General features: G+C 27.4%; 2 protein-coding genes across 2 annotated transcripts; both read right to left on the bottom strand.

The window, feature by feature from the left end:
• Positions 1 to 38: 38 nt before the first annotated feature.
• Positions 39 to 3,498, bottom strand: LOC141529639 (uncharacterized). Its single transcript, XM_074246280.1, has 4 exons — positions 3,320 to 3,498; positions 1,956 to 2,244; positions 853 to 1,075; positions 39 to 781 (listed from the first exon to the last, which is right to left on the bottom strand). Exons 2-4 carry the CDS (start codon positions 2,242 to 2,244, stop codon positions 592 to 594), a joined length of 702 nt encoding a protein of 233 aa, XP_074102381.1. The 5' UTR covers positions 3,320 to 3,498; the 3' UTR covers positions 39 to 591.
• Positions 3,499 to 5,517: 2,019 nt separating this feature from the next.
• LOC141529846 (uncharacterized) lies at positions 5,518 to 14,263 on the bottom strand. The gene is made up of 6 exons (XM_074246564.1): positions 14,034 to 14,263; positions 8,861 to 9,011; positions 6,707 to 6,847; positions 6,425 to 6,562; positions 6,147 to 6,293; positions 5,518 to 5,878 (listed from the first exon to the last, which is right to left on the bottom strand). Exons 1-6 carry the CDS (start codon positions 14,261 to 14,263, stop codon positions 5,711 to 5,713), a joined length of 975 nt encoding a protein of 324 aa, XP_074102665.1. The 3' UTR covers positions 5,518 to 5,710.
• Between the last annotated feature and the right edge of the window lie 976 nt (positions 14,264 to 15,239).

Genomic DNA, 15,239 nt, shown 5'->3' with positions numbered 1-15,239 from the left:
ATTGTTATAATTGTAGTAAATAAATGAAACTAATCAAAAATTCAATAATGCCATTAACATTTATTATTCAATTACATAAAGTTAAATAATTATATTATTTTTTTAAGACTTATATAAATAAACAATTAGTTATTACGATCAATTATCATATTTTCATTACTTAACATTTATTGGCACATTTACAGAGGTATGGATTATTTATATTAAATATCATCATTTTATTATAACCATTTTAAATGATTATTTCATTGTCTGTGAAGATATTTTTTTATTTTAGATAGAATTATTTCAGGCGTACACTGTAGATTTATCAATGACAAAATCCAGTGCAAAATTTAATGTAGAAGTTTACAAAAATATTTGTTATTGCACAGTATAATAATAATAATAATAAATAAAAAAAAATTAAACTAATTAATAACTATTAAAAATAAATAAAATTGATTTGTCTCTGCTGTTAGGTATATTTTTATGTAAAAAAAAAAAAATAAAAAAATCATTAAAGTTAAATAAACAGATAATTTGAGCTGCGATTATCGAGCTTAAAGAGTTTACTCTTCTGATTAAATTAATCGATAATAGATAAACCAATTACTTCCTTCGTCCGAGGAATCGAATACTGGTGAAGACTTTGCTAACAGGTCGACGGCGCTTGCAGAAGTTTACAGTCGCTTGTTTTTCTCCGTTGCGGACTTGGTGAAGAGCTACCAACAGTTGATAGACATCGTTTCGGGAGGGTGTACATAGGTGCAATGATTCGTAGTCAAGTGAATTTCCAGGTCTATGATAATTTTTTTTTTTTTACATTGACATTGTATTTTTTTTATTTGTTCAGTAATAACAATAAATTACCTCGAGTGTTGACGCTTCCACGGATAACGGCGATAATATCTTGATCTCTTGTTAACAGAAGGCATCATGTCAAACTCACTTGAGTCTTCTGTCTCGTCAAGCAGCAGTGGATCCTCAACGATAACTAACGGAGTGTTCCATATCGGCTGGGAAAGAAGTGATGACAGATAGTTTGACAGTTGATTTAATGTCGCCTCATCCAGCTCGTTTGTTTGTAATTCATCTGCAGTAATGAAAAATAAATAATTATGCATTAGTACTATAAATATTTCTCTGTGGATATTATTAAATCGATTAATTAGATAAATAAAAAATAAAACTTCTTCAATATCAATAAATATAGGAATAAAAAAAAGATCTGTTGTTCTGTACATCAAATCTCTGGATTTTATGATTGAAAAATTGATTTATTTTTTGAAAAACAAAATTTTTTTCAGCTACGCCGATTTAAATTAAAAAAAAAAAAAAAAAGAAAATCATTTTACAACCAGAAGTTCAAAAAGTTTATAATCAGAAGTTTAATTTTTTGAGCAGATAGTCAAAAAATATAAATATCATTTTTTTATATACGCCTTTTCGGCTTTCACAATTTTTTTTCTTAAAACCAAAAAGGTATATTTTTTCTCATTAATTTTTTTAAAGGATTTCTCTCATTAAAAGAACGTGGCTTAATTAAAATATTCATCGCCAGCAATTTAAGTATTTTAATTGATTATCATAAAGGACACATCTTTGATAGTGCGTACTCAGCTATTTAGAGCGAAGTAGGATATTTCTAGATTACATCAATGGAAGCCCATCAAAGGGACCATTAAAGCTCTGTCAATGAGGTTACCATCAGGCTTGAAGCTCGTATTGTGTTTTTAAGTCTCTTGAATGAACGTTCCTACCCGACGTTCGTTATTATATATTATGCGGATGCAGGATTTACCGTTTTTCCCGCAGCTTGGGTTTAATACACAATATATTTTTCTTTGAAATATTTGACATTTAACCTCAACTTTATTTTTACAGGAAATAAAAAATAAATAAAAAAAAAAAGTCTCCGTGGGATGTTCGTACAAGTATAACTTTCTTCAAGAGTGGGGTAAACTATTACATACCTAAATAATCAAATATTGTGTCATCGAGTGGTTCAGTATTAGCAGGGATGCTCCGTAGGTTTTGATCAACTTTATAATTAAATTTGTCCCAGTTTGAATGATCTTTCATGTTTTCAAAAGCTCTTTGTTTGAGTTTTGTAGGAAATTCATTTTTATTATTTATGAACGCATTGTTTTGATTTCTATTCACCGAAGGTGATAACAGCTCGGTTTGCTCGTACTCCGCAGATTCACTTAACGATACTCCTACGTTTATAAGAGTCGCGAGCAGAGGAAAACTGAGCCACATCTGAAACACAAAATTTTATTACTGAACATTTAACTAACTCCGAGAATTTTCTGGTGACATTTATTGTGTGTGAGGGTCAGATTGTGGGATTCGACGGCTGGATTGACTGGCAATTGCCGAGAGGAGGGTAGCGAAGATAGTCCATTGATTGTTCCAACTCAAATGTCCTTCTGTATCTGATTCTATTGATAGACCTTGATCCAGATTTATCTCCCTATCTATTGTAATTTCATTGTTTACTGTTTTTTAATTTCTGTCGCTAGCTTTTTTTTTTGTATGATTATTTATTGAATTATTTTTACACTTTATTAAGATCGTATTTTTTTAATGTATGTCATTTTATTTTAGCACGAAAAATGCAAAATTTATAGAATTATTACATTTAATTTTATTGATTTTTTTTTCTCAAAAATTGAACGAAAATTTTTAATCCTAAATATAATTCGATGGATTTTTTTTTTACTTTCTCAAGAATTTTTTGAAATTAAAAATTATTAAAAAAGTAATAAACATAAATGCTAGTATCGTTTAAAAAATTATTAAAATGTCTAAAATTTTTAAAATGTAATAAACAATTTTGATAGAAAATTTTTAACACAAAAAAAAATTTCAGATTAAAAAAATAATGTTGTATTTTTTTAACTGAAGAAACCACGGAAATAGTCATTACAATTTTAATCTTCACAATGATTTTTTCACACTTGAAATCTAAATTTAAAATTTTTCCTAAATTTAATTATATTTAAATAAAATAAGTTTTAATTTTCCATCAAACAATAAAAATAATTGCAGAAAAAAAGTAGTGATAATGAAAAATAGAAAAAAAATGTCATTTGAAAACTAAAAAAAAAAAAAAATAAATAAATTGAGTGCAAACTCTTCTACAATTTGCAGAAACGTTTATCGGATTTCTATTACACTGATCGGAAACTTTTTGCTCGAGAACTATATAATATCCATTCATAATTTATCGCTGGACGTTATTTACGATCTTTAAGCGGATTATTAGCAATGTGATATTAATAATATGCAATGAAAGTGAATTTTAGTGATCAAATACCAAACTTAAATTTACCTTGAATAAAAATCAAACCAAAGAAGTGATAGTTGAGGAACACTCACTAAATTGGTTATAAATAAAATAGTTCACCAAATTATTTTGAAACTATATTTTATATCAAATAACTTTTGCAAGCAATTGTTAGATATTTTTTCGTACAAATAGAGACTGTTCACAAATATTAACCGACTCAGTTGAGGTATGTTGAATTTCTGACGTTCTGTCAGCGTCGCAACGCTTTATATAGCGTATCTATACAGCCCTCTGTGGGGGTTGGGGGAGAAGACCGTAGATATTCCATGGGTTAACACGTAAACTTAAATCATGCGTAATGTAACTTTTTTTATTATTGGGAAGTATATCATTAAATTGTATTTACATTTTTCAACCCTTTAATATTTCATCTAAATATAATCTAATAATAAATGAATAAATAATCATTAAAATAATTCCAGATAAGTTATTAAAATCTTACTAAGTTTTTTTTTAAAACAAAAATTGATATTTGTAATTTTTACATTGATAAAAAAATTAATTTGATTTATGAGAAAAAAATCTTGAACTAAAAAATAGTTTTGAGAAATTTCTCTGTCTAGCTGATAAGATTTTTACAATTTTTAATTTTCATTTTTATCCCTTAAATTATAGTGTGAAGTTGACTGCACGAAAATTCAAAAAGTTTAGCTAAAAAAAATCTACTTCCACTTGAAATATTAATTAAATTAAAGGCCACAAACTTAGAAATAATACCTCAAACTCGAAATTTTGAAATTAAATCTCATCTATTAATCACATGACCTCACGATCGTTAATATAATTAATTACAGCATTTTGCTGACCTCACAAAGACGTCATCGGAATCGTCCTGCTAATTATACTAGGTAAATATAAATAATACTAAACTAATCTGACGTCCTAATTAATCAAATTATTGAAGATTAAATATACCACAAAAATTTAATACAATACAAAATTTTTGTGAAATCAAACTAACTACTTTCGAGAAATTTTATGTTACAAGTTAACCAAGCGGATTAAAATAATTTTATCCAATCAACAGTTTTCGATTGTGAGGAATATCTGATTAATCATTAAATAATTTACGTAACATATTACAAATAACAATGAAGTTATGCAACAATAATTTCAGGATCATTCACGAGTTTAAATAATTAGTTCATGTGTGAAGAATTTCATAAACATTAATAATTAATTAGACAATCAGGAATAACTTTTTTAAAAATAAAATTAGTAAAAGTTTTAAAAATTTTTTTTATTCCAAATTTGGTATTATTTTGTGGCTACATATATTGCCGACAAAATTAACATGACAATTGCATATAAATTATTTGTTACTTTTTTAGAATTAAAATGAAATATAAAATTATCATGGAATAAATTAAACGCAATACAAAATGTTAATATGATTTGTTGAAACTGTACATCAATTACACCTACGAGACTTCACTTATTATATTTCAACGCTGCTGTACGGTAATTAGCGTATGATTACCATTTGCGACAATAACAGTGACATTTCAATTAATTTACGATAATTATGATTTCGTATCTATTGTGTATGATAATATTGTCTCTTGCATTTTTCTTCAAGAATAAATTTTAAATTTTATTTAATTAATGTAAATTATTTATTCATTAAAATTTTTGCTGGTAACAATTTTTTTTCTCTTTATAATTTTGTAAGGTATAAATAAATTTTTTCAAGCTCAAAGAATCTTGTTTATTTAGAAAAAATTTATTTACATTTAAATTTATTCCAATCTCGCAATTTTTTAATTAAATATAAAAATTAATACTTAATTTTTTTTTTCTTGATCTAAAAATAACTTATTCAAATATTAATTGATGAATGAATAAAAAATTTTAGCATACTGAGAAATAAGTTCAATTAATATTTTAAATCAAACATTAAGTGTTTATTGAAATAAGTTTGTACATTAGATTAATCAATTTAATTTTTTAAATTAAAAGACCAAAATTTTAATAAATACAAATATTTTTGTCTAAACAAATCAATTATTTAAAAATAAATATCTTTTTATCAAAGATTTTCAGAGAATAATTATTGTAAGTGTAATTATTATATTTTGAAAATCAAATGAACTAAACAAGACAAAATCATCTAAAAGAAAAGCTAAAAAAAATTTCTAATAAATTTAAATTAAAAATGTAATCCAATTATTTACACGTAAATAATAACAATTTAAATGACGGGTTAATCAACTAAATTTCTTACAAAAAAAAAAAGAAATTAGTGAGATTCTGGCTCAACTGATGCTTGATGTTCCTCAGAAAGTCATGTATAAAATTAATTAAAAAATATGTATCCCTTTAAAGCGCTGTCTAATATTTCCCGGCATTTTCTTGATTTAATAAATAGCGAATTTAATCTTGATGTTTATCTTCATCTGGTAGGTCGTCTAATTGGTTTGTCGTTGCTGATGAGTCTGACACCTTATTAACTTGATCTTCTATATCATATCGACCGTCGTCCACATACGAGTAGAGAATACCGAGGATATCGTGGGCTTTCGCGTACATTTCTTCGACTTTCTGTGAGAATTAAATTTTTATTAATATCGATAACTCTAATATTTACTTATTCAGACCAAAACTTTTGATTTTATCCATAAAATTATGTAATATAAATAAAAAAATACCACTACGAAGTATATGAAATTGTAAAATCAATACTAAGCATACAAAATGTTAATAGTACTACCAACGCAAGTGGTAAATTAATTAATTGAATTACTGGCCAGTACTCATTTATTTGAATTACAAGCAGCAAATAGTTTTGTACGCAGTGACGTAAATGTACCTGCGTCTTTCGAAGCTCCTTTATTGCATCGGTTTCGTAATGAAGCCGGTCGTATTCTTTTTGCGTTAGTGCGTACCCCTCTTCAATATCTTTAATGGTTTCCAACTCGAGTTTTGCTGCTATGATTTCTTCTTCAGTCATTGGTACCTTGTAATTTAATTATTGAAATTTAACTAACTATTTCAACATAGAAAAATTATTTTCAATTAATTATGTAAGGGAATAATAATTAAATGCGAAGACATTTTCCCGATGGAAAGAATAAAAAAATGTCTTACTAATTCAGGAACTCCGTCAACGTAAACCCGCTTCATGTAGATTTCTTTATTATCATCGCTAGTTTTCTTGTCGGTCTTCGCGTCAGGATAGAGAATGTGGTACAAGGATGACGCTATTTTACGTTTTTTGTACGAATGCTGAAAATAGGTTTAGGGAATGAGAAATTTTATTAGTATATTTAGAATATATAAAGTATTTAAAGACTAGCTATGAATCTTTATTAGCTGTTTATCAGTCGGATGATAAATGATAAATGTATCTTTGATATAAATAGTTAATACCTTGATCCGTTTTTGCTCCACAATAGCATCACAGTAGAGGTACAATTGAAATAGTGGATATTGACGTATTTCAGCTGGAGCTTCATTCACCGATATCAAACGGTTTAGAATCATCATCTTCGTTCGCATCAGTTCATTATTCTGAGTAAAAAAAATTTATTTATTTATTAGGCTAATGAAAATTTTTAATTCAATGAAAAAAAATAAATAAATAAATAAATAAATACACAGAAATAGAAATTCTTGATTAGAATAATTTTTTCAAAATTAAAAATTTTTGTCTCTCTTACAATTAGTTTTTTCTTTTCAAGTAATTGTACTTATTTAGATATAATATTTTTTTCTGTAATTTAAACATTTAAAAATTCAAATTTTAAATCTAAAACAATATTTTTTTGTGCAATAGACTCTTCTTTATACAAAAATAGTACTTCTTCATTCTAACTCGCCAATTCTACAAATAGTATCTGTCACAATTTTAATTTAAAAAAAAAATAGCGCCGGTCAGACGCGACGTTGAATAAATCCCTTATAAAATGACAGTAAAAGAAGTACTTGTCTTCTCTAACACGAATCATCCACTCGTAGATCAATGAGTAGCGTTACTCATGCAATTTACCGGCTATTTTTATCAATTGTTACTTCATACTAAAGACAAGAGACTCAGCTCGTCAAGTTACTGTATAAAAAAAAAATAAAAGATCCTTGAAAAAAAAAAAAAAAAAAAAAAAAATCTGTATTTGGTGATATAACACATTTGTATAAATTTGTGTATAAAGTTAGAAGAAGCAGCAGTTGCATGTTGAAATTAAATTCGTAAATTGTTTGAACACTAAAACAAATTTGTAACGATACTATGTGATTACATTATCGCCTATCATCAGATATTATATTACAATCGTGTAGATTATTACTGTTCTGAGTAATATTCGTGCATAAAAAATAATCATGTACATGTACCTCGATAATAGGATAAATTGGTGACGGAATTATATCTTGTGTGTGTTGGTTGATTTATTTATTGGTAGATAAACAAAACCAGAGTTTCTGATAACTGATAAGCATGAGATGATAGTTGAGCTGCACCCGCGAGTTCCAATACAATCTACAAGCTAAATGTCGATTTTTGGTCGCGCGACCGATTCACGCAACCTTCGTGTTGATAACGACATGCGATTATTCAGATACCTTATTGCTAATTCCAATGAATTGTTTATTATGTACTGTATTATGTACATTATGTACTCTTCGTACGGTATTATAGAGCATTAATCTATGTGCTTGTAGTAGCTTTCGAACAATTTTGCTTGCATATACATCGCAGTGGCCACATACTCGCGAGATTGTGCGATGTAACGAAATGACGGTTGTAGTCAAGGCCTTGTTGATGGGGCACAAAACGCGAGAAAATGGCCTTAGCTCATGCGATTTAAATTTTTATTTACTTTTTTTTTTTTTAAATTCAAATCTTACTGCTCCACAAATCCAGTGGCTTCTTATATGCATGCTTATTTTTTAGATAACCGGATATCGATTTATAGGAATAATAATTTATTTTATTTATTCTTCTATTTGACCTTTGAAAATATTTGACTGTTTCCGTTTTGCAGAAATTTTTTTTTAGGAAAAGCCGAAAATTTTTTCTTGAATTTAACTGAAAAAATTTTTAAAATATTTGTTACTACAAGGGATTATTATGTTTACGTTAAAATTTAAAAAAACAAATATGGCAAAACGAAAATTAGTTGTTGGATTTAATTGTAAAATATCTATTGTCTAAAAAGTGTCAACAATAATTTTTTAATTTTATTTTGACAATAAAAATTAATTCTGTTCAAATTAATATTAATTCTTCTAAATTATAAGTACTTTAAATAATTTATTTTGCTATTGAAAAATATTTATAAATTTAAAATCTGAATTAAAATAAAATATTAAAAAATTTTTTGAGCAATGATACAGTAACAAAATAATTTTCTTAAGAAATATTTCTCTCATACACTTATTTTATTTTAATTTTTTTGTTCTAAAATACAAACTTTATTGAAGTTCTTAAAGTATTGATATAACAATAAAACTTTTAAAACGAAAGTCAGAGAGACAAAAATTTTAAGCTTAACTTTTATTTGTGAATGATTTAGCAGATTTATTTACCTTTCTCTCTTCAATGCGATTGAGTTGTTTGCTTTCAAAATCCTGGCGTAATTTAGCCATCAGCCTGAGCATATACTTATGATCAGTCAAACGGACAATATTGCTTCCCATCAACAACTCCAGGCGAGACCTAACTTGCGGGCTGCTGAAGCTATGAAACAAATAATAAACAACAATTAAAAAAATCCAACAATCGATTAACAATTAAATATAAAAATAAAAATAAACATTAACAATTAATATAAAAACACAAAGCACACATTTTTCTGCACATTACTAGAGTATTATACGTATTTTATGTATAATATGTTTATATTATCAATAGTCTTGATCGGATGAACTACCGAGCTTGACTGAATTGTATAAGGGTCGGATATAAATCCACCGAAAACATCGTTTCGTGACTGACGTTACAGTTTATACTAAGACATCACAACTTCTTGAAGGGATTTCTGGAGCGAGCAAGAGTCAATAATTTATATTTATAATTTTAAATATAAATAATAAATGTACATTTTTAATGAAAAAAAAAAATTTTGTGGTACGTATAAATCGCGGTAGTGTTAATTTTAAAGTTTAATCGCTTTAAGTCGCGAATGAAACGCTCCGACAACAATTTATTGAGATTAACTTGTGTTAAAGGAAGTAATTACCCGTCGGGTACGTCAAATAAGATTAAACATGTGGGTATGATACTTTTATTCGTTAGTTTTATGTTTTTTAAATTTTCGATTAACAACTTTCAAGTATGAAAGATAATTAAAGTTAGTGATTGGATGTCGGGTGAAGTTCATCGTTCAATAAAATAGTGAACTGGGTTGTTTGTTTAATTGACGTTAAAAATTTATCACATGTCGATGACAGAAATTATTTGAGTGGACAAGGACTTAATATATTTTTTTCAATTAAAAAATTTTAAAAATAAATTTTCACGTCAATTAATAAATAACATTTTTTTTCAACGTTATAATTGAATAAATAATTGATTTTTTAACGAGTCGCGGAATATTTTGATAGTCGTATTTTTTATTTTTTTAAATTTTTTTTTCGGATAAATTATACCATTATTTTTAATTAATTATTTATCGAGTAATTGGATTATTTTAATTGTTTTTAAATAGAAGAAAGACTACTGATAATTTAAAGCGTACCACCAGGTCAGACATAGAAAGTCGTGTAAATCGACCATGATGCAGACGTTGACGTGAACTACGTAAAACTGAATTTTTTATTTGCGTTTATCCCGACAGTCATGTAAGACCGCATACAAAATACCGCTCGACAAATATCAGCAATGACAATAGTAACAACAGCAGCAAGAACAATGCTCACTGGAAAAAGTCGTATCGGGCTTACAAAAGTAATAAAAAAAAATTGAAAAAACTAGACGGAGAATTCGTAGGATTTCTGATGTAGTTGTAGTAATAGTTTGGGTGAGGGTGGTGGTGGTGGTAAACTAGGTGGAACCAACTGAGGAGAGGCACGATGTCTCTCACTGCATTCCTTTGCGAGTGTCACAAAAGACAAAAATATGTATACCGATCTTAGATATCAAGTTGTTGTGTAGAAAGATCAAATTGGGGACATGGGATCACGATTTATTTTATTTTAAATAGATTTAATAAAAAAATCAAATTTTTCATTGTTTAATAAACCTTATAAACTGTTAATAAATTATTTTTTAATATTAGATGACATTAAATATTTAGAAATACTTAATAAATCATTTGCTAATTATTTGATAATATTCTTGAATGAAAAGGGAGTGTAAGAATTTTACGTTAATACTTTCTATATCGCACAAAATTAAGATTACTTGTAAAATATATAAGCTGATAAGATTTTTGAATTTAATAATTTCAAACTAATTATTTCTTCTTTACTTTTCATTAGCAATTTTCTCTTCTCTGGAGAAATACTTTCTGTAACCCAATAACTTCAATAGAAACTTCAAACTCGGTCAAATGCACTAATAATTTTCTCATAAAATATAGAGAAAATAAAATTAATTTTAAAACAGTGGTTGCAATAAATTACAAAATTGTTTTTTTTTTCTAACAGTATAATAACATTTTGGAGAGATAAGTTTTTTTTAAACACAATAAAACATTGAATCAATAATAATTCAAATTATTGAAAATTTGACGTACTAATAAAATTAAATTCAAGGTTCATGTTATATAAAAAGTTATGTAATTTAAATTCCTTGAAATTCGTGATAACTAGACAGTTGAACTTGTAGTGAAGTGGTTGAAGTTTCATAACCAGAGAAGTATTTTAGTAAGTAATTAAATTTAATTCAATTTGGAAAGATTGAAAAATTTTAAATATATCTGAATAGAATAAAGGATACTGTCGATTAATGATTAATGATTAGTTAAGAAAGTATGCAAAAAATACAGTTGTTTTTATAAAGCTAAATAACTAAATGGATGCACTTAATTTATATAAATTAGTTTATGTGAAAAGTGCATAGCGGCCGTAAACTATAAATGGCAAGTGGATATAGGTGTAGATGTAGAGCCACAAGCTGCGGGGTATGATAAAGGGTAAGTGCCATGGGGAATTGAATATCGATTCACGTGCTGTATCCTACGTATCCTAGTAATGACGATAGTTACTTTTATTTAGTGACATTACATGAGGAAGGGAATGGCACCTGTGGAATATGTGCATAGTACTATGTATCTTCCTCGTAAAGTACGTCACAAATTTCATTTCTTCGCATGCCTTACGTTCGCTTTATGACTTCAAAACGTGGGAGTCCAAGTTAAAATTCTCTTTTTTTTTTTCTTTATTTTATAAATATTAGACTAGTAGAACTTGCCTGCTTCGCGAACAATGAAAAGTCGACAGGCATTGTGTACTTTGTATATTTATATATCATTATACAAAACTTTTTTCCTAATAATCCGAAAATTTTAAAGTGATTTTTTTTAGATCGATTGAATATGAAGTAAAAAGTATAAACATTTTTTTTTAACTTTTGTTCACTGAATATTCGATTTGTAAAGTCAAGATGCAATTATCTTTTTTTATAAAAAAATTTAAAACAGTTTAACATTATACGAAAATAAATTTACTCTTAATGGATGATAATGAGAACATTTTGAATAAATCGTAGTTTATATTTCGAGATTATAATTCCTGACATTATTATTATTATTATGACACTCAACAAGTGAAACACTCAACGGATATAAATACATTATTTTAATATGAAATAAATATACTAGCCTTTGAATTTCTAATGATTCCATTGAAAATATTATTATCATTGTTATATTCAAGTTCATATACATCTAAAGATCAATACTATTAAATTTTTTTCTAAACAGCGTAATTTTTTTCTTATGTAATTTGTAATAAACTTACAATTCATGAGGCAGTTCAACTCGCAAAATCATCCATATCGCGGAAAAATTAAAGCCATCATTAAAAAGTTAATTTTAAAGAAAATTTACTGAGATAACTTTTAAGTTGTTTCATTATTATTATTTTTATATAAGGGGAAGGCATGCACATTTGGATTTACCAAAAATGTGTTTTATAAAAAGGTAAAACGAGAGAGAATAAAATTATTGCGATGTTAAAAATTTGTCAAAAATTTCACGATAAAATGTCACATTGGTGTCAAAGTTATTCACCCTCGCAAACTAAAACTTTCCCGCCTGTATCATTTGATCTATAAATAAAATATTACAGCATGTGGTATGGTCAGTGGTGAAAAAAATAATAAAGTAAACTATAAATACCGCAAGGCATTAACTATAAGTCTATAGGAATCTTTTTTTATCTCTGTAATCTTCATAAAAAATACCGTTAGGGTTAGGAAGGAAGCGCAGTGATTTATGAATAATTAAAGATCAATGAAGTAATAATAAGTGACAAAGTAGATCCTAAGATTTGAAAAAGCAATTCAACTTTTCATGTTAATATTCACCGCTAAATTTATCGAACTCGTTATAATTAAGATTTATTTATTTATTTATTGCCTCTGTTTGAAGGAAGTATTTTTTTATCAATAAAATAGGCCTGTTGGGGATAATGTATATTACGTCTGCGATCCTATCCAGAGAAGCTGAGACGTAAAGCGAAGTTGAGTGGGTAGGAGGTCGATTTACCGAAAAAGCAAGCTGACATTTACTGGATTTTCACTGTACGGACTAGACGTGAAAATTTTATGTTTCCATGTTACTAGTATTAACCTGGATTATATGCTTTTTATGTCATGAAAATTGTCACTTTTAATTTAGCCCACAGATTTTATTTTATTTCTTTTTTTTCAATAAATTTTCTAACATAAAATTTTTTGTACGTTTGATTTTTGATTAATAATAAATTATGGATATATTTTTGTCAATAAAGAAAATTATCCATCGATCAATTTCGGGATTAGATTCATTTACGTAATTAAAAACACAAAAACGAATACTTACCCTTCTTTGGTTGTCGAGCTGTAATGAAATTTCTATTATTACAATTATTATCAGAGAGTGAATGACCTGGAAGGACAGAGACAAATTTTCCGGGAGTTAAATTCTCCGTATGAATATTCCATGAATGAATATTGTACGTTTGAATATTTTTCGTGCATCGTTACTCATTTGAAAGTCATTGACTGCGGAGGAAGGTTTTTATATGGAAAATTTCGTGAGACAGAGTTGTGTTTAGTTACTTTTTGCTACACCGATAGACAATGACCTCAGTCACTCAACTCGTTTCACCAGAACAGAGGAAATGATAAATTTAGCTGAATAAATTTGTCATCTCAAGATAACTAAAGGAAAGGGAAGCCCTCTTTTTGTGGAAGTTCTATTCGGTAAGGGAGATTTTTGCGCGGTAGATATCTGACTAAACAGCCGATGTTTCCACTTAATATTTTTTTTCGTCGGCCAAAATTTTTATTGTACCTTCAATGATACTTTGTGATATTTATCATAAATTAATTATATTATTTTATCAGTAAACAATTGATTAAGAAATTTTTTTAATAAAAAAAATTAATTTATTGATCATGTAAAAATGATTTAATTTGTCAATTATTTATTTAAAAATTTTCACATTTTTTTCATCAAATAAATTAATAAAAAAAAAAATTTGATTTTAAAGTAGATTTTTTTGTAATCTTAAAAAAAAAATTAAAAATTTATTATCAAAAAAAAAAAACTACCTGCATTCAATCAAAGATCCGTACTCAAGACTACTAGTATCATCACTAAAATTCGATTTATTTTCCCGTTTTCTTCTGGCGCGTTCGCGCTGCTGCTTGACTTTATGAGCCATCGTGTCCAACCACTCTTCAATGTCATCATTAAATGGACTAACAGTTCCACTGTCTTTTATATCGCTCACGAGTAATTCAACAGTCGCCCAAAACCCCTCTCCGAAAGTTTGATTCATTTTTCCGACAAAAACATTATTTCACTCAAATTTTCATCACATTTTAAAAACTAAACAATAATAATAATCATAGAACTGATAAAAATGATCCGAAATAGAGTAATTAAATTAAAATTCAATTCCAGAGGGAATAATAACGAGTACAGTGAATGAGAAGCACGAGAGTGAGCTTATGAGTAAGACAACAAGTTTTGAAATTTCGTTGAACTGGTTCGACTATTACCACTACAACAGCAAGCTCCTGACTCACAAATAATCACACCCACAACAAAGCAATCAGAAGTGAGACTTTAGAAACAGGTAACTCCCTCGACAGGCAATTCACAGCAATGAGCCTACAATCTAGTCACTAAACTACCACTACAACTACAGCTACTACTATTATTGTCACGCACATATACGTGTAGATAAATAAGAAGATGGGTGGATATAATAGTCACTATATCACTAATGGTATAGATGCGATATAGACAAAGAAGACTCGACATGACAACCGATCACGGCACGCGATTCTGCTTGTCATTTTGCACAATCTCTGCGTGCTCAAATATATCTATGCTGTGAATTACTATTTTCTTATTTAGATGTATAATCGATATACGTAGATTTATATTCGTATAAAAGTGGTTAAATAACACCCGAGTCGGTTTAGAATCGCGTGGCAAAATTTCAAATTTCGATACCACAAGACGGGCCATAGCAATATTTTTTTATAACAAATGTTTCTTTATCACGGTTGCTTTTAAAAGTTTGAATAGAAGAGCAGTGTTTAAAAAATACAATATACACTATATTTTATTGTTTTTTTTTTGTCTTAAAATTAAAAACTTATTATTATTGTGCATATTGATAAAAGGATTTTAAAATAATTTTAATAAATTTCGTATTTAGAATTTCAATATTTGGGTATTTAAGTTAATAAAAAATTTTCAGAGGTCCAAGATTCGAATCCTCGTTGAAGTAATTGTTTTTTATA

The sequence above is a fragment of the Cotesia typhae genome, unplaced genomic scaffold, assembly GCF_013202065.1.
Source record: "Cotesia typhae breed Kobodo isofemale line unplaced genomic scaffold, CoteBio_Ctyphae contig_48, whole genome shotgun sequence".
NCBI lineage: Eukaryota > Metazoa > Arthropoda > Insecta > Hymenoptera > Braconidae > Cotesia > Cotesia typhae.
The sequence above is the reverse complement of the archived record's forward strand: the minus strand, read 5'-3'. Positions and strand labels throughout refer to the sequence as shown.